General features: G+C 38.0%; 2 protein-coding genes across 9 annotated transcripts in view; one reads left to right on the forward strand and one right to left on the reverse strand.

The window, feature by feature from the left end:
* pip5k1bb (phosphatidylinositol-4-phosphate 5-kinase, type I, beta b) overlaps positions 1–726 on the forward strand; it is a 93,264-nt gene extending 92,538 nt beyond the window's left edge. For 5 of the 6 annotated variants that reach the window (XM_062050889.1, XM_062050887.1, XM_062050885.1 and 2 more), the window contains exon 15: positions 1–726. This exon is cut by the window's left edge and continues 31 nt beyond it. The gene's annotated coding sequence lies outside the window, so the exon portion shown is untranslated. The other variant, XR_009826561.1, reaches the window with a different exon arrangement.
* Positions 727–1,717: 991 nt separating this feature from the next.
* LOC133652300 (ceramide transfer protein-like) overlaps positions 1,718–18,233 on the reverse strand; it is a 50,312-nt gene continuing 33,796 nt past the window's right edge. For 2 of the 3 annotated variants that reach the window (XM_062050892.1, XM_062050891.1), the window contains exons 10-18: positions 14,739–14,831; positions 14,473–14,550; positions 12,879–12,974; positions 10,758–10,890; positions 10,610–10,680; positions 6,742–6,870; positions 6,498–6,627; positions 2,871–3,001; positions 1,718–2,815 (exon numbers count right to left, since the gene is read on the reverse strand). In XM_062050892.1, coding sequence (XP_061906876.1) covers positions 2,874–3,001; positions 6,498–6,627; positions 6,742–6,870; positions 10,610–10,680; positions 10,758–10,890; positions 12,879–12,974; positions 14,473–14,550; positions 14,739–14,831 — 858 coding nt within the window. In that variant the 3' untranslated portion in view covers positions 1,718–2,815; positions 2,871–2,873. The remainder of the gene's footprint in view (positions 2,816–2,870; positions 3,002–6,497; positions 6,628–6,741; positions 6,871–10,609; positions 10,681–10,757; positions 10,891–12,878; positions 12,975–14,472; positions 14,551–14,738; positions 14,832–18,233) is intronic. The other variant, XM_062050893.1, reaches the window with a different exon arrangement.

Genomic DNA, 18,233 nt, shown 5'->3' on the forward strand with positions numbered 1-18,233 from the left:
ACTGCTGCTCCATTCTTCTCCTTGCCAACACGTAAAGAGGACCGGACGGACGTCATGTGACATCATCACCATGTGACCAGCGCACACAGCCACGCAGTGCCATCAAGATCCCTGCTGTATATTTGTCTGAGATCCATTTTATTGCGCTGAACATGAAGACTTGCAGTTGCTGATGGTGAGAAATGTTTACAGTGACAACACGGGACTGCACGGTGTTTCACACACACACACACACACACACACACACACACACACACACACACACACACCATTGTGGGAGCTGACACGTGCCGCTGCAAAGCAAAGTAAGGAAAGACTTGGATGTTAAATGAAGGATTTATTTCAAATCTGCACTTTTGGACTCTAGTTGAAGATGCAAAAGCAGGACATGAATATTCAAGTCCGACTTGTATTGAAAAGCACAAACTTTGATGAGCGATCACGCACTTTGATACCAAACAAACCGCATTGTTGATCCTTTTTTTCTTTGTTTCCTTGCAGGAACGCAGTTTTATTCTTTAATTACCGCCTCTGAAAATCATCAAGCGGTCTTCTTTGCAAATATTTCCAGCTATCAATGTTTATTAGTACCAGGATTCTGTCAAGTCATTGCCATAATTTATTATGTGAAACAATATTTTACCATTTGCTGAGAGAAATCACTGAATGTATAGAAAATGCATATTTATTTAGGAGACCCCTCTGAATAAAGTCACATTAGTCTCATCTTTTCTTGGCATGTATGACAATAACACATTTTTTAAATGATCTAATAAATTATCAAAATATTCAAAAATGGTGTCATAATTATGGTATAGCTTTTTAATTTATTTGGCATAAATGGAAAAAAAAAAAATTGTATTTAGAAATTAAGGGGTAATAAATGTAACTTTTTTTTGGCACAGGAGAAACAAAACATTTTTGAAATTATTTAAATACAAATTGCATGGTAGTTAGAACTTTCAGAATTGTTTTTGAATATATGGAAAATTAAATATTTTAAAATTATTTAAATATTTTGAAATTGTGATTTTAACAGCTTGGCACGAATTGATTGTTTAAAATTATTATTCAATACATAATTTAAATATATAAATGTAATTAACTTATGCTTTGAGTACATGGAAATAAAATGTTTTTAAATTATTTACTAATTTAAATATTTAGGAATTGTGTAATATTTCCAAATTTTTGGGGGCATAAATGGAAATATAAATATATTGGAATAACATGATCATTTTGGCACACATGGTAAAAATCTTAAAACTATTCTACTCAAATTGCATGGTTTTATAACATTTTGGGCAGACGAAAATACAACTAAATTTAATAATTTATTTAGAAAATTCATGGTAATTTATTTTTTGCCATAAAAACATTTAATACATTTTTAGAGATGTGCTATGCTGATTGGCATTGGTAAAATATTAACCAAAACTTGTCAATTTCCCCAAAACTACTGTAAAAATGTTTTGGTTTTTTTTTTCAATCAAAAATCAAATGTAAATACACGTTAGTTAACATCAAAGTGGGTTGAAAAAATACCTTTTCAATGTTAATTGTTTTTTCACTTAACCATTTAAAGCTAATTTAAGGAGTATATACAGTATGAAAAACTTTTTTGGGGGCAAATGTAACTTAATTCAAGACAACCAAAGTGGTCTGAAAGAAAGCGAAGTATAAATACGGATACATTTAATTTTTTTTATTAAAAAAAAATCCCACCACAGCACATTTTTGTTGTGTAGCAATTTTAATTTACAGAACATTGTCGACTTGCATTACATTTAGTGCAAATAACACTTCTGATGTACGACTTAGAAACATACAAAGTGTGAGGATTAGTGACACGACATCCAAATGAATAAAAACACGTACTATTTTCTTCACGAGTCGAGCTTGCGCGTTAATCGTCCGGATCCTTCCTAAGCTCCGCCTCCTCGCATAATTAATCTGATGACAATGCAGACAATATTTGATGACAAAAAAAAAAAAAGGGAGTAATCTTGAGGTAAGATCATGATGTGAAATGCTGACCTTCCCACCCCGACACACACACACACATGCACACATACACACACACACACGCACTCGAGTGTTGATAAATGCACATGTGGTGGTTTTAGCGTAACAATCACCAGACGGTCTAAGGCCTCCTTAGGGGTAGTTCCATACTCTCAGTCACTGCACGGCAGCGTGTCACAAAATGTCATTCTTAGCGTTGGAAAGCTAAATTGCGGTCCAAGGTGATTCCGACTTTGTTTGTCAAATAATTTGACGCTCAGGGCTAAAAGGGGCCGACACACGAAAAGAAATTAACATGATTTTGACAGGAATAATTATCTCCTACTGAAATATCATCCACGTGTCAACGAGACTTCAAGTTTCCATGGTTACCGTCGTCTAACCCCAGCGTGTTTAACAGTCGATTCACATTTCGCACTTTGGTAAACTAACTTCTCTGTACAATACGTCGCCGTAGGAAGGGGAAAAGAAACGCCCGGCCTTCCCTCAGACCGCAGTCGTCACTAGAAGGGACGTTCCAGTTTGTAGCAGCGGACAAGTAGCGGCCATGCTAGTAGTTAGGCCCCCCTCCCCAATAAAAAAACAAAACACGACAAGTATATGTAATAATCATGGGAAATGTACAAAAAGTATCTACAAGAAAAGGAAGTTGAGCCACAGATGAAGCTGGAAGGACAAATACTGAAGATTCAAGCCAGCTTCGTGTTCCAGGAGGCTCCAGGACCTGCTCAGTCTGGCATGGAGAGCAAACTTCACGCAGCTTCTTGCAAAGTTGGCCAAGCTGTCCTCTCTGAGGAGTGAAGACACGTGAGCGCGTGATGGAGCATCAGATGTGAGGATGTTACCTCTCAGAACAAGATGTTCTTCCCCGTCGTCTTCTCCTGCACGTAGGAGGTGAAACGTTTCAGGAACTTGGGGTATTCTCTCTTGGCCACGGCTCGCAGGACCGAGGCCGGAGCCCAACCTCCTGGGTTGACTGTGAGAGAGAACTCAATGAGCAAATATCCCGTTTGTGTCTTCTGCCGTGTTGAGGAAGTTCTCTAAAACTGGGATTCTTTGGCCAGGATCTCATGAGGACTGAAATGTGGACTCAAACCTCCACCAAGGCTACGGAACAGTGTAGTTTGTTTCCTACTGGGTTGTGGTGCGTTAGGAACTGATGGGAGGAGCTGGAATATAGGGGGAAATTAGAGGGAATATGAGGGAGAAATATGGGAGATTAAAGTAAAATATAGGGGAAATGAAGGGAAATATTAGGGAAAAATTTGGAAATTATGGGGGAGACTACCGTATTTTTCGGACTATAAGTCGCAGTTTTTTCATAGTTTGGCCGGGGGTGCGACTTATACTCAGGAGCGACTTATGTGTGAAATTATTAACACATTACCGTAAAATATCAAATAGTATTATTTAGCTCATTCACGTAAGAGACTAGACGTATAAGATTTCATGGGATTTAGCGATTAGGAGTGACAGATTGTTTGGTAAACATATAGCATGTTCTATATGTTATAGTTATTTGAATGACTCTTACCATAATATGTTACGTTAACATACCAGGCACGTTTTCAGTTGGTTATTTATGCCTCATATAACGTACACTTATTCAGCCTGTTGTTCACTATTCTTTATTTATTTTAAATTGCCTTTCAAATGTCTATTTTTGGTGTTGGGTTTTATCAAATAAAGTTCCCCCAAAAATGCGACATATACTCCAGTGCGACTTATATGTTTTTTTCCTTCTTTAATATGCATTTTCGGCAGGTGCGACTTATACTCCGGAGCGACTTATACTCCGAAAAATACGGTATATAAAATTTTGGGAAAATTGAAGAAAATGTAGGAGGAAATAAGGGAAATCATAGGGGGAATATTAGGAGAAATTATAGGGTGAATTAAGTAAAATCTTAAGGAAACATAAGGAAAGTATGGGGAGAATTAGGAAAATTAGGGGAAAATTAAGAGGTTTTTCAGGGGAAAATAAGGGATGCATAAGGGAAAATATAGAAGAAAATAAGTGAAATAATAAGGTAAAGTAGGGAAAATATTAGGGAAAAATAGAGAAATTATGAGGAGAATAAGGGAAAAATTAGGGGAAATACATGGGAGATTAAGTGAAATAATAGTGGAAGATGAGGGAAATATAAGGAAAATTATTAGGGAAAATGTAAAGGAAATTAAGCAAAATAAGGAAAGTTAAGGGAAATCTAGTGCACTTTTTGTGTTTGTTTCCTACTTAGCAGATTACTTCCTGGTTTGTGGAGCGTTAGGAACTGATGGGCGGAGCAAAGAGCTGACAATAAGGGGAATATGGGGGGTAAATTAGAATGAATAGTGAAGTGAAGTGAAGTGAATTACATTTACCGTAATTTCCGGACTATACGCCGCACCTGACTACCCAATATCTAAGTTACATTTAAACCAGTGTGGGTGGCACTGGGAGCAGGTGGGTAAAGTGTCTTGCCCAAGGACACAACGGCAGTGACTAGGATGGCGGAAGCAGGGATCGAACCTGCAACCCTCAAGTTGCTGGCACGGCTGCTCTACCACCCGAGCTATACTGCCCCCCCCAGAATATTAGGGAAAAAATATGGGAGATTAAAGAAAAATATAGGGGAAATGAAGGGAAATATTAGGGAAAAATGAGGAAATGATGGGGGAGACTAAATAAAATATAGGGAAAATTTAAGAAAATGTAGGAGGAAATAAGGGAAAAAATAGGTGAAAATTAGGGTAAATTAAGGACAATATTAGGGAAAAATAAGGAAATCATGGGGAGAATAAGGGAAATATTAGGGGAAATTATAAGGGAGATTAAGGGAAATATATAAAATAAAATAAGTGAAATAATAGTGGAAGATGAGGGAAATATAAGGAAAATTATTAGGGAATAAATATTAGGGAAAATAAGGATAACATTGCAGGAAATTAAAGGAGATGTAGGAAAGTTAAGGGAAATCTGGTGCAATTGTTGTGTTTGTTTCTTAGTTAGCAGATTACTTCCTGGTTTGTGGAGGGTTAGGAACTGATGGGCGGAGGTATTATAATCCTGCCAGGGGTGGACATTAATTAATGCATACTGTCAGTATTTGCATTTAGAAAGAGAACATGCATGGAAAATAAGGAGAAAGTAGTTGACATTAAAGGAAATATAAGGGGAAAATTAGAGAGGATATTAGGGGAAAAAACAAATGGGATATTAAGGGAAATTCAGAAAAAATGCGGGTAAATATTAGGGAAAAATAAGGAAATTATAGGGAAGACTAAGTAAAATATACTGGACGTATAAAACATATACAAGAAAATAAGGGAAATATTAAGGGGAACATATAAGGTAAATTAAGGAAAATATTAGGTAAAAACAGGGGTAACTAAGAGAAATTGTAAGGGAAAATATAGGATAAATAAAGGGGAACATATAGAGACAATTAAATGCCATAATAGTGGAAGATAAGGGAAATAATTAGAGAAAATATAAAGGAAATTAAGCTAGATAAGGATAACAATAAGGGAAGTAAAGGGAAAAATAGAGGACAATGAATAAACTATCGGGGAAAATAAAGGAAATATAAGGGAAATGATTAGGTAAAATAAAGGAATATAAGCAAAATATTAGGGAAATTAAAGGAACTATTGGGGAAAATACAGTAAATATAGGGGACATAATAAAGGAAATAGGGGGAAATAAGGGAAATAATAGGTGAAGATAAGGGAAATATATGAGAGTTAAGTAAAATAATAGGGAAAGTTAAGGGAAATATAGAGGAACATAATATTGGGAAAATAAAGGAGAACAACATTACGTAAGATAAAATATAGGAAATTAATTAATAAGGGGAAATATGTCTGTTTCACAAGGAATATACAGCAGTAACATAAACTTTACATTACTGCTGTTATTTGTAAAGTGGCCATCCAGACTGAATCACTACAGGTGCACCGGAAGTCATTTCACAATAGAAGCATAGTATATATGCCAACACGCGTACATACACATATAAAGAGTAAAATAGCAAAGTACAAGTTATAAAATAATATGGTTCATGAGCGCACACTTAACTCCACATGGAGGTGTGCTGGTGGAAAGACTTATTTTACTGGGGCGGTATAGCTCGGTTGGTAGAGCGGCCGTGCCAGCAACTTGAGGGTTGCAGGTTCGATCCCCGCTTCCGCCATCCTAGTCACTGCCGTTGTGTCCTTGGGCAAGACACTTTACCCACCTGCTCCCAGTGCCACCCACACTGGTTTGAATGTAACTTAGATATTGGGTTTCACTATGTAAAGCACTTTGAGTCACTTGAGAAAAAGCGCTATATAAATGTAATTCACTTCACTTCACTTCACTGACATGCTTTTATTTCAAAGGCAGGACTTTTCGGGTGACACTGAGGATGTGTTGCCGAGCCTCACTTAAAAGTCTAGGGCTTGTTTAGATCATGAAAACAAAGTACTACGCAGTAACATGCACTCACCGTTAGCAACGTATGTGATCCGACACAGAATGTTATCCCTGCTGATCTCTTTGTCGCCCTCTGGTGGGCTGACCAGAGTTTGGCAGATCATGGCGACGTTGATTTTGGCCCGCACGCAGCGGTTTGTGGGCTGGACAGAAAAAAAAAGGTCATAGCATGAACACTGCGGCGACAATCAACAACAGAACAGAGAAGCACACAACTGCTGGCTTGCTAACACGATTTCACGTTACGGTGAGCTTACCAGCGCTTTGTCGTGGTCCACAGAGAAGTTGCAGACCAGCCAGGTGTCGGGATCGTTTTCATTGGTCGCCAGAATCTTCCGAATGGCTGACACATAGAGGACGTCTCTCTGAGAGGCAGGCCACACCCTCTACAACACAAACACACACAATGTTGGCAATAGAAGGCATCGCATGCAATATAACCAAGGATGGGTAATGAATTCTGTACTTTTATTGGCACCGACTGAAGTCTGTTGTACGATCAAGTACCGATTCATCTAAAATCTTGGAAACAAGCAGTCAGAGCGGACTCAGCCGGACTACCACTGGGTATTGTTACCATTTTCTAAGGCAATAAACCAAGAAGAATGTGCTCAAAAGTACAGTAAGACTCCACTTTTTTCAAAATGCATTAGCTCCATGCTAATTTACACTGGATTTGCCATGGACATGCTATCAATTAGCGTTAGCAATTTTACATGACGATTTTAGCTTCCTCCCACCTCCAAAGACATGCACCTGGGGATAGGTTGATTAGCAACACTAAATTGGCCCTAGTTTGTGAATGTGAGTGTGAATGTTGTCTGTCTATCTGTGTTGGCCCTGCGATGAGGTGGCGACTTGTCCAGGGTGTACCCCACCTTCCGCCCGATTGCAGCTGAGATAGGCTCCAGCGCCCCCCGCGACCCCGAAGGGAATAAGCGGTAGAAAATGGATGGATTTCAACACCTCCAAATTTGGTAATAAAAACCACAACTAAGATGCACGTGACAATCGGCGTTGAGTAATAAGTATAATAAGAGTACTAGTACACTTTGTAGGACTCAACAAAAGACTTAAGATTGACACATTTATCAGCTTAACGGCAAAGACTACTTCCTGACTATGGAAAACACACCTTAGTCAATACACCACTGCCATCTAACGTCTTGGAATGGCAACTGCATTCAAAGTCCCAATATAGAACTAGCAAATGAGACTCAAACATGTAAGAAAACAATTGGACAGTCCAGCTTAGTTTTAAATGTTATATAAGAACAACGTGTTTGAACACACACAACATTATCGGCAATGAGTTGAGTTGAGTACAGGTATTGATTGCCAGTACTGATTCAAATGTGAAAAAAGGTTCCCATTATGTGTACATTAAAATCAAAGTTAACAATGCAAAATGAATGTATGAATGTCAGACAATGATTAATGACGCCTTCCTGCTAGGCGATCATTAGGCACATGCTCAATGACTAAAAAAAGTCATGAATGTGTTCACTCCTGCCACCAGAATAATAGAAATGCATTGAAAGTCTACAAAGTCAGCTTGCTCACAAGTACATGCACGTCCACATTATCATTCAAATTACACTGATTACTCACTCCCACCAGTTATTACATAGAGCAGGGCTGTCCAATTCTTTCCAGACAGATCCGCATAGATAAAAATAAATAAATAAAAATTGAAAGATGCAGGGGCCACTTTGATACATTTTCTACATTAAAGATTCAAAACAATATAGGTTATTTTATTTGTGCTAAACTACCTGAACACAACATCCACATCTCGGCTTTGTGGCAACAAAGTTTGACCCCCCGCCCTAAAGGAGGGGGGGGGGGGGGGGTTACCCACATCTAATAATAATAATAATAATAATACCTGAGATTTATATAGCGCTTTTCTAAGTACCCAAAGTCGCTTTACATGTTAAAAACCCATCATTCATTCACACCTGCGGTCCTCTCCAAGGTTTTTCATTGTCATCCCACTGGGTTGAGTTTTTCCTTACCCTGATGTGGGATCTGAACCGAGGATGTCGTTGTGGCTTGTGCAGCCCTTTGAGACACTTGTGATTTAGGGCTATATAAATAAACATTGATTGATTGATTGATTGATTGAAGTTTATTCCACATCATTTTACCCTAAATTAAGCATTTTCAAGCATAAAAATGGCTAAATGAACCAAAATACCAATACTACAGAAGTATTGGCCCCTAGAATAGACCAAAACAATCAAACTGCTCTGTTCAGTATCATGGCAACTGATTGGCTCAGCCTCAAGCAGCATTATCAACATTAGCAAGCTAACTTTTTTAGCTAATTTTACAGCCGAACACCTTAGTCATATGACTTGGTATTTTACAACATGCCAAAGTTAATGCAATACATTTTCTGGCCAATTTTATATCTGAACACCTCAGAGTCTTATGACTTGGTACTCAACACATGTTAATATTTAGAGTGCTAATGTTAGCATTCTAACATGCTAACTTTTTTTGCTGATTGTAAAGCCAAACCCCTCAAGTCATATAATATAGCTTGGTACTTGACACATGCAAACTTTAGCATTCGAGTATACTAACAATAGCATGCTAACTTTTTTAGCCAATTATGCAGCCGAACACCCCAGAGTCATATAACTAGGTACTCGACAAACACTAACTGTTAGCATTAGGGCTGCGAATCTTTGGGTGTCCCACGATTCGATTCAATATCGATTCTTGGGGTCACGACTCGATTATAAATCGATTTTTTCGATTCAACGCGATACTCGATTCAAAAACGATATTTTTCCGATTCAAAACAATTCTTTATTCATTCAATACATAGGATTTCAGCAGGATCTACCCCAGTCTGCTGACATGCAAGCAGAGTTGTAGATTTTTGTAAAAAGCTTTTATAATTGTAAAGGGCAATGTTTTATCAACTGATTGCAATAATGTAAATTTGTTTTAACTATTAAATGAACCAAAAATATCACTTATTTTATCTTTGTGAAAATATTGGACACAGTGTGTTGTCAAGCTTATGAGATGGGATGCAAGTGTAAGCCACTGTGACACTATTGTTCATTTTTATTTTTTTGTAAATGTCTAATGATAATGTCAATGAGGGATTTTTAATCACTGCTATGTTGAAATTGTAACTAATATTGATACTGTTGTTGATTATATTCATTTTTGTTTCACTACTTTTGGATTGTTCTGTGTCGTGTTTGTGTCTCCTCTCAATTGCTCTGTTTATTGCAGTTCTGACTGTTGCTAGGTCGGGTTTGGTTTTGGAATTGGATTGCATTGTTATGGTATTGCTTTGTATTATTTTGTTGGATTGATTAATAAAAAATAAAAATAAAAAATGAAAAAAATAAATACATAAAAAATAAAAATAAAAAATGAAAAAAATAAATAAAAAATAAAAAACAATTTTTGAAAAATGAGAATCGATATTCAAATCGATTTTTTACCACACCCCTAGTTAGCATGCATAGACTAATTTTACATGCGTATGCTTCACAGTCATATGAATTGGGACGGCGTGGCGAAGTTGGTAGAGTGGCTGTGCCAGCAATCGGAGTGTTGCTGGTTACTGGGGTTCAATTCCCACCTTCTACCTTCCTAGTCACGTCCGTTGTGTCCTTGGGCAAGACACTTCACCCTTTGCCTCTGATGGCTGCTGGTTAGCGCCTTGCATGGCAGCTCCCGCCATCAGTGTGTGAATGTGTGTGTGAATGGGTAAATGTGGAAATACTGTCAAAGCGCTTTGAGTACCTTGAAGGTAGAAAAGCGCTATACAAGTACAACCCATTTATCATTTATTTATTTATTACTTGACGCATGCAAACAATAGCATTTAAGTTCGGCTTGCGCATTTCAGCATTCACACGCAATTTCTCCGAAAATTGCATATTGTAGTTTTTTGTGTAATGTTCTATTGCGGGATGTTTTTATTTTGTCTTTAGAATGTGTTGCAGGCCAAAAAAAAAAAAACCTAACATAGTGACTCAAAAGCTCATGGGAAAACTAAGGCACATGCTCTTGAAATGAAAAAGACTGGTCCTCCCACCAGTTATTAATAACTACCGCCAACATGCGGAAGAGAAATACATGAAGATTTACCTTGTGTGTCTGATAAACGATAACGGCGTTGTCGGAGAGCGTTTCCACGACGTTGAAGTTTTCAATTGTGGCTGAGGAGGACATTTTCGATGAGTAATGTTGTTTAAGCATGTCAAATATAGACTCCATTAAAAACAAACAAACATACTCTCCCAGTCCATGCGCACTGCAGTGTCCCAGAAGTAATGGCACACCTCATGTCCTGTCACCCCTTTGACAGAATGTGTCGCTTTGAGAGGATCCAACACGATCCCGTTCTCCTCCACTTCCCTCCTGTACACCTGGTTAATATTGGGGGGAAAAAATATATATTATATAATGGATAGATGGATATATACACTTATACATACACACATTCACACACACACATATATATAGATATATGTGTGTGTATGTAAATGTGTGTATATATATATATATATATATATATATATATATATATATATATATATATATATATATATATATATATATATATATGTGTGTGTATATATATATGTGTGTATATGTGTGTATATATACGTGTGTATATGTGTGTGTGTATATATATATATATATATATATATATATATATATATATATATATATATATATATATATATATATATATATATATATATATATATATATATATATATATATATATATATATATATATATATACACACGCACACTATATTGCCAAAAGTATTTGGCCACCTGCCTTGACTCACATATGAAGTTGAAGTGCCATCCCATTCCTAACCCATAGGGTTCAATATGATGTTGGTCCGCCTTTTGTAGCTATTACAGATTCAACACTTCTGGGAAGGCTGTCCACAAGGTTGTGGAGTGTGTTTATAGGAATTTTCCACCATTCTTCCAAAATCGCATTGGTGAGGTCACACACTGATGTTGGTCGAGAAGGCCTGGCTCTCAGTCTCCGTTCTAATTCATCCCAATGGTGTTCTATCGGGTTCAGGTCAAGACTCTGTGCAGGCCAGTCAAGTTCATCCACACCAGACACTGTCATCCATGTCTTTATGGACCTTTCTTTGTGCAGTCATGTTGGAAGAGGATTCCAACATGACAGCACAAACTGTTCCCACAAGGTTGGGAGCATGGAATTGTCCAAAATGTTTTGGTATCCTGCAGCATTCAAAATTCCTTTCACTGGAACTAAGGGGCCAAGCCCAACTCCTGAAAAACAACCCCATACCATAATTCCTCCTCCACCAAATTTCACACTCGTCACAGTGCAGTCCAAAATGTACCGTTCTTCTGGCAAACTCCAGAACCAGACTCGTCCATCAGATTGCCAGATGGAAAAGTGTGATTCATCACTCCAGAGAACGCGTCTCTACTGCTCTAGAGTCCAGTAGCGACGTGCTTTACACCACTGCATCCAACGCTTTGCATTGGACTTGGTGATGTATGGCTTAGATGGAGCTGCTCGGCCATGGAAACCCATTCCATGAAGCTCTCTACATACTGTACGTGGGCTAATTGGAAGGTCACATGAAGTTTGGAGCTCTGTAGCAACTGATTGTGCAGAAAGTCGGCGACCTCTTTGCACTATGCGCTTCAGCATCCGCTGACCCCTCTCTGTCAGTTTACGTGGCCTACCACTTTGTGGCTGAGTTGCTGTTGTTCCCAAACTCTTCACTTTTCTTATAATAAAGCCGACAGTTGACTTTGGAATATTAAGGAGTGAGGAAATTTCACGACTGGATTTGTTGCACAGGTGGCATCCTATGACAGTTCCACGCTGGAAATCACTGAGCTCCTGAGAGCGGCCCATTCTTTCACAAATGTTTGTAGAAACAGTCTTCATGCCTAAGTGCTTGATTTTATACACCTGTGGCCGGGCCAAGTGATTAGGACACCTGATCATCATCATTTGGATGGGTGGCCAAATACTTTTGTCAATATAGTGTATGTGTGTATATATATATATATATATATATATATATATATATATATATATATATATATATATATATATATATATATATATATATATATATATATATATATATATATATATATATATATATATATATATATATATATTGTATATGTATACAGTCTTGGGCCTCAACACTAGGTAGTATTAATTTTGGCAAAACAACAATCAAATTCAAACTAAGCATTAGCCTTGTATAATGGTTTTTCCTTATACTTTGATGCATGTTACATTCATATCGCTCATATTTGCAAAAAAGTGAAGGATGTTGGGTAAGTCTACAGGTAACCCAACAAACAAGATGACTCATACTCAGCTGCTCACCTTCATCTCTCCTTCCTCGATGACCAGCTGCCAGTTTGCATCTCCGCCCATGTCCTGAAGAGAGTACGTCATATGATTCTGCACCATCTCCTCCACCTAGCAGACATATTGATTACAGTTATTGTGGTTCATATTTCCTGAAAGAGGACTGTTTGTGGGGAATTATCATGCAGTGCTCAGCGTTTATATGAGGCAACCCTCAGGAAAAAAAAAGTTTCTCTTTTGAACTGTTAGTGCCGAGGGAAACATATGCAATTTGGTATCATTCCGTGATTAGTCAAAATGTGATTTATTTGTTTATCCTCATCTTACTGATGTGATGTGATGTTACTGCACTTTTATGTTATCACAGTGGAACCTCGATGTACGAACATAATTTGTTCCTAAACATGGTTCAAAAAACAAAAAGTTTGAATAGTAGTTCTCCGTAAGAATGTAAACATTAACAACTGGTTTTAGTCTGGACAAACGTCCCAATTTTCGAAAAGTAATGCACACTTTGAAGAGACTATAATGTCAAGGGGGTCACGGCTCAACAATCTGTTATTTTCAAAACAACGGCAAGTTGAACAGTCAACCCACACACAAAATTCTCTTTAGGTGCTCTCAAAAACGTAAACTATGTTGCTTCAATAAAAATAAAAAAAAGTAAACACTTCTTCACCTTGCTGTCCCTGAATGTTTGTGGCATGCATCAGACATCAGACAAGAGGTGGCGAACGGATTCAAGGCAGAGACATGATGCGGAGACAGAAAGAGTAGGGGGCGGGGAGGAGGGGCAGCATGTTACTGCGCCGAAAGAGAGTCCTCTTTTTCTGGGGTTACCTCTCCTGTTTAAGTCTTAAGTCTATAGCAATTCCCTCCTTCTTTCCAGGTTGATTTGTTGGCTTTTTTGTACCCATGTAGAGTAATCAAAATACAGTAGACAAAGTTGGCGAATGGCGAGAAAAGAAACACACACTGAAGCACTGAGAAGTGGCAGCTGAGTAATGGATGTGTAAACAGAATGTGACAAGGTGGCTAAACCCTCTACAAAAAGGCTGCGGCATAAAGGTTCGTAAATCGAAAAGTTTGCAATTAGAGGGGTGAGTATATCGAGGTTCCACTGTAGTAGGAGTGTCCCGAGACAACAGATTTAGAGTGGAGTTTTTTTGAGAGGTACACCAAACAAATGGCACAGATTCGGTGAAACAAATATATAATAACAAACATAATAATTGATGAATTTGCCACATAATCGAATAATGCAAAATATTAAGTACCTTCAGTCCTACCTTTTTTCCTTACAAATGGTATTGATTTAATTGTTTCTACAGTGAATGTTTAAGTTAATGGGATGTAGCAGTGTAGCTGGCACCCAGTAGCAGGAACGTTATCACAGACGTGCTGAGAATGTGTGGAGCAAACATTAAAAAGTAAGCAAACATACAAAATATTAGGCTCCGTGACTTATTGAATTAATGATTCAACGCTTCAACCTGCTGAAGGCTGCCAACGCGTGCATTAAGTATACAATTCTGCAAGGAGTGTTTGCTAATGCAGGGGAGGAGTCAAGAAAAAAAAAGGGTTTCCCAGCAAATCCTTCCGACAGTACCTGAGCGCTGAATCTGTGAATGTCATCTGAAGCACTGACAAGCTCGACAGAGGAAAGGGAAGAGGAATAGCTATGCGCCTGTGCAGCAGACATTAGGATGAGAATGAAGAATAAAACAGAGCGAGAGAAGCAGCAAAAGCAAAAAGCCAGAGGAAAGAATCATCAGCTCGTGATTATTTAGGTTAAAGGTAGCCATATATCACATGATAAAAAGTGAATTTTAGAGGCAGGGAAGAACATGAGAAGATATAAGCGGACTCTAGAACCTTGGCAGCGAAGCGGTGTGTGCCGATGCTGGAAAAGACATCGCCTGGAGGGACTGGAGTCAGTCGGGGGATCCTGACCTTCTCTGACTGGCACTGAGGGGGACAAGAGTTTGATTAGACAGAATGCTAACTAGATTCTGCATTTAACCCAACATATTAGTGAGCATAGGTAGGAAACATCGCTAGCGAAATCCTCGGCAGGTCCCTCTGATTTTATCTTTAGGGTGTTCAATTATGCATATACATTAATAGACTAGTAATGCACCGATTGTTTAAACCAGTGGTTCTCAAATGGGGGTACGCGTACCCCTGGGGTTACTTGAATGTATGCCAAGGGGTACGTGAGATTTTTTTTAAATATTCTATAAATAGCAACAATTCAAAAATCCTTTATAAATATATTTATTGAATAATACTTCGACAATATATGAATGTAAGTTCATAAACTGAACATCTAATCAAGTAGGCTATTCCATTCATTACCATAAAGCCAGAGTTTCCCCCATGCCATGATGGTTTCACCCTACCTGGCGGTGCCACACGGCACCAACTGTCAATCAACTATCCATGTAGAAAACAATGGAGGCTTGGTTAAAGCGTAGCAGTAATGCAGCTGAGACATGTGGACATGTTCCATAAATATTGATGTTAAAGATTTCTTTTTTTGTGAAGAAATGTTGAGAATGAAGTTCATGAATCCAGATGGATCTCTATTACAATCCCCAAAGAGGGCACTTTAAGTTGATGATTACTTCTATGTGTAGAAATCTTTATTTATAATTGAATCACTTGTTTATTTTTCAACAAGTTTTTAGTTATTTTTATATCTTTTTTTCCAAATAGTTCAAGAAAGACCACTACAAATGAGCAATATTTTGCGCTGTTATACAATTTAATAAATCAGAAACTGATGACATAGTGCTGTATTTTACTTCTTTATCTTTTTTTTTCAACCAAAAATGCTTTGCTCTGATTAGGGGGTACTTAAATTAAAAAAATGTTCACAGGGGGTACATCACTGAAAAAAGGTTGAGAACCACTGGTTTAAACCATGACATTTAATCTATGAAAAAAAAAAAAAAATCAAATACAGACATCAAGTACGGTTTTACGAAACATGATCCAAATTCCACATTAATCTGTGCACAAAAAAACTCAGTGATGACTCAATGTAGTGGGATACAATATATAAAGTTGGGCATCAAAGATTAATCAATTAACTCGATAATTTTGATTAGAAAGAAAAAAAGATGGAAAAAAGCTTTGATTTGTATTTGGCTGCTTCAATTAATGGTTTAATGCAGCTACCGATCGCGAGCAATCGGTCGATCGCCAGCCAGGTTTTTAAAAAATTGACCTAAAAATTAGCGATTATCAATCTTCACCAAGACGTCACTTTCGTCACTTGATAGACATTCACAGCACTCGAGGATCTTGTGAGATGATGCTGGCTGTTACGAGATCATTATTAAGAAAAAATGACAGACAGAAAGGCGAGAAACACTTTTTATTTCAACAGACTCTCGCGCTGTACCTGCCGTCAAAACTCTAAAGACCGACTGCACAGTTCCTATCTTCACAATAAAAGCGCCGCTTCATCCTGCCTGAGGTAACAAAATAAGAGTCTCAGAAAGCTGGCGTGCACAAGCTAGCAAGCCATTTGAAAATGCGGACGTTATCATCACTACTGCTGAATCCAATTAATGCAAGTCATCAGAATCAGGTAATACACCAACTTATATTCTTGTCTTCATGAAAGAAAGGAATCTATATGTGTTAAACATGCTTGTATTATCATTAAACACCTTTAACTTGTTAACAAAAACGTCTCATTAATAAACAAATAAATATAAATTATATATAAGAATGAGGTAGATCCCCTCGACTTGGTCAATTGAAAAGTAGCTCGCCTGGAGAAAATGTGTGGGCACCCCTGGTTTAATAAGTATAACTAATAAAAATGACAGTTTTGGCACAGCCACTGCATGGAGTACACATGAGAGCATGGGTGTTATAATCTTTGTGTCAGCAAAGCAAAAATACTTTTTTTGTGTTATAATTCACACATGTTAAAAGTGCATTTTGATGATGTGCATTCATTAGGAAAAAATGTATCAATGATATGGCAGGCAAAAAAATATGGTATTTTCCCTAAAATACACATTGAGGCTATTGAGTGTGTTACATCTGATTACTAAATTAATCGACTAAACTAATTGATAATTACAGTCGTCCCTCGCTAAAACACAATACTGCGTTTTTGCCACATCACAGATTTTTTTGTTTTTTCAAGGCTAGAGCAGCATCGCCCCTGCAAGCCCTGCAGGGGCGATGCAGAGTACCGCAAGGACCCGATTGAAATTGCTGTCTTTTTTATTCTATATGTTTGGACGCCTTTTTGAGGCCCTTAACATGCATTTTGCAGGGGCGTCAGGTATGGCCCAAAATTTTAGATTTTGGGCACCCTGAAAATAAAATTTCAAAATTGGCTCTAGCGCCACCTTTAAAATTGGAAAAAAATATCGACACAAGCACAGCAGGAAACATCCATCACGACGGGACGCACATAAAAGTCTCAGGAATCCATACCTAAAACTGAACAGAAAGTCGGCCTGCTTGGTTTTCATCTTCAGTTCTTCGGCCAAAAAAAGGTGTCCTACTTTAACAAACTCCTTCCAGGGCCGTAGACCAAATGAGTCATGGTTAAAATGACAGATACCACACATGTAGGCGATGATAAATTGTGAACACATTTTTCTTTTGCGATAAGATGTGGGCGTGGTATGCCGCCAAACTTCGCTTCGATTTTTTTGGGCGAAAAAAAAGAGTTGTACTTTAACAAAGTATGTCAAAGATCTTGGTCAGTTGCTACAAATGCTGATGATAGTTTGAAGTGGCTTTATTTAATTTAATTTCAGCCTGAGCAGCGGAGCAAACCCTGCAGGGGCGATGCAGAGCCCCGCAAGGGCCGTATTGAAATTGCTGTGTTTTTCCTTCTATATATTTAGACGCCTTTTTGGAGGCCCTTAATATGCACGAATGTCCCCATATTTTGCAGGCGTGTCAGGTATGGTGAAAAAATTATATTTTGGGGGTCCTGTAATTTTTGGCTGTGGGTCAGGGCGTGCAAGGACGTGACCACAAGCGTCATGCTTGCCGGCCGACTCACGTGAATCCCTCAGAGCAACGGGGGCGAGGGCCCGCTCAATGCTGCTTGTAGCTTTAATTGTACTCATTTTTTCAAGCATATTATATGACTGTTTGCTCTAAGTTAAGCATTTTCAAGCATAGAAATGTTTAAATTAACTAAAAATATCTATACCAAAGTAGTATTAACCACTGAGACCAATCAGATCATGCTGTTCAGTATTGTGGCTACAAGGAGCATGACTTTATTGGATGGAAAGAGTGGACTACAGGGTAGTGATGTATACCAAGTACAGGTATTTTTCTGGTACCGGTTCCTAATCAGTTCGGTCCAGGAAGACCGTTCGA

The sequence above is a fragment of the Entelurus aequoreus genome, linkage group LG06, assembly GCF_033978785.1.
Source record: "Entelurus aequoreus isolate RoL-2023_Sb linkage group LG06, RoL_Eaeq_v1.1, whole genome shotgun sequence".
Lineage (NCBI taxonomy): Eukaryota > Metazoa > Chordata > Actinopteri > Syngnathiformes > Syngnathidae > Entelurus > Entelurus aequoreus.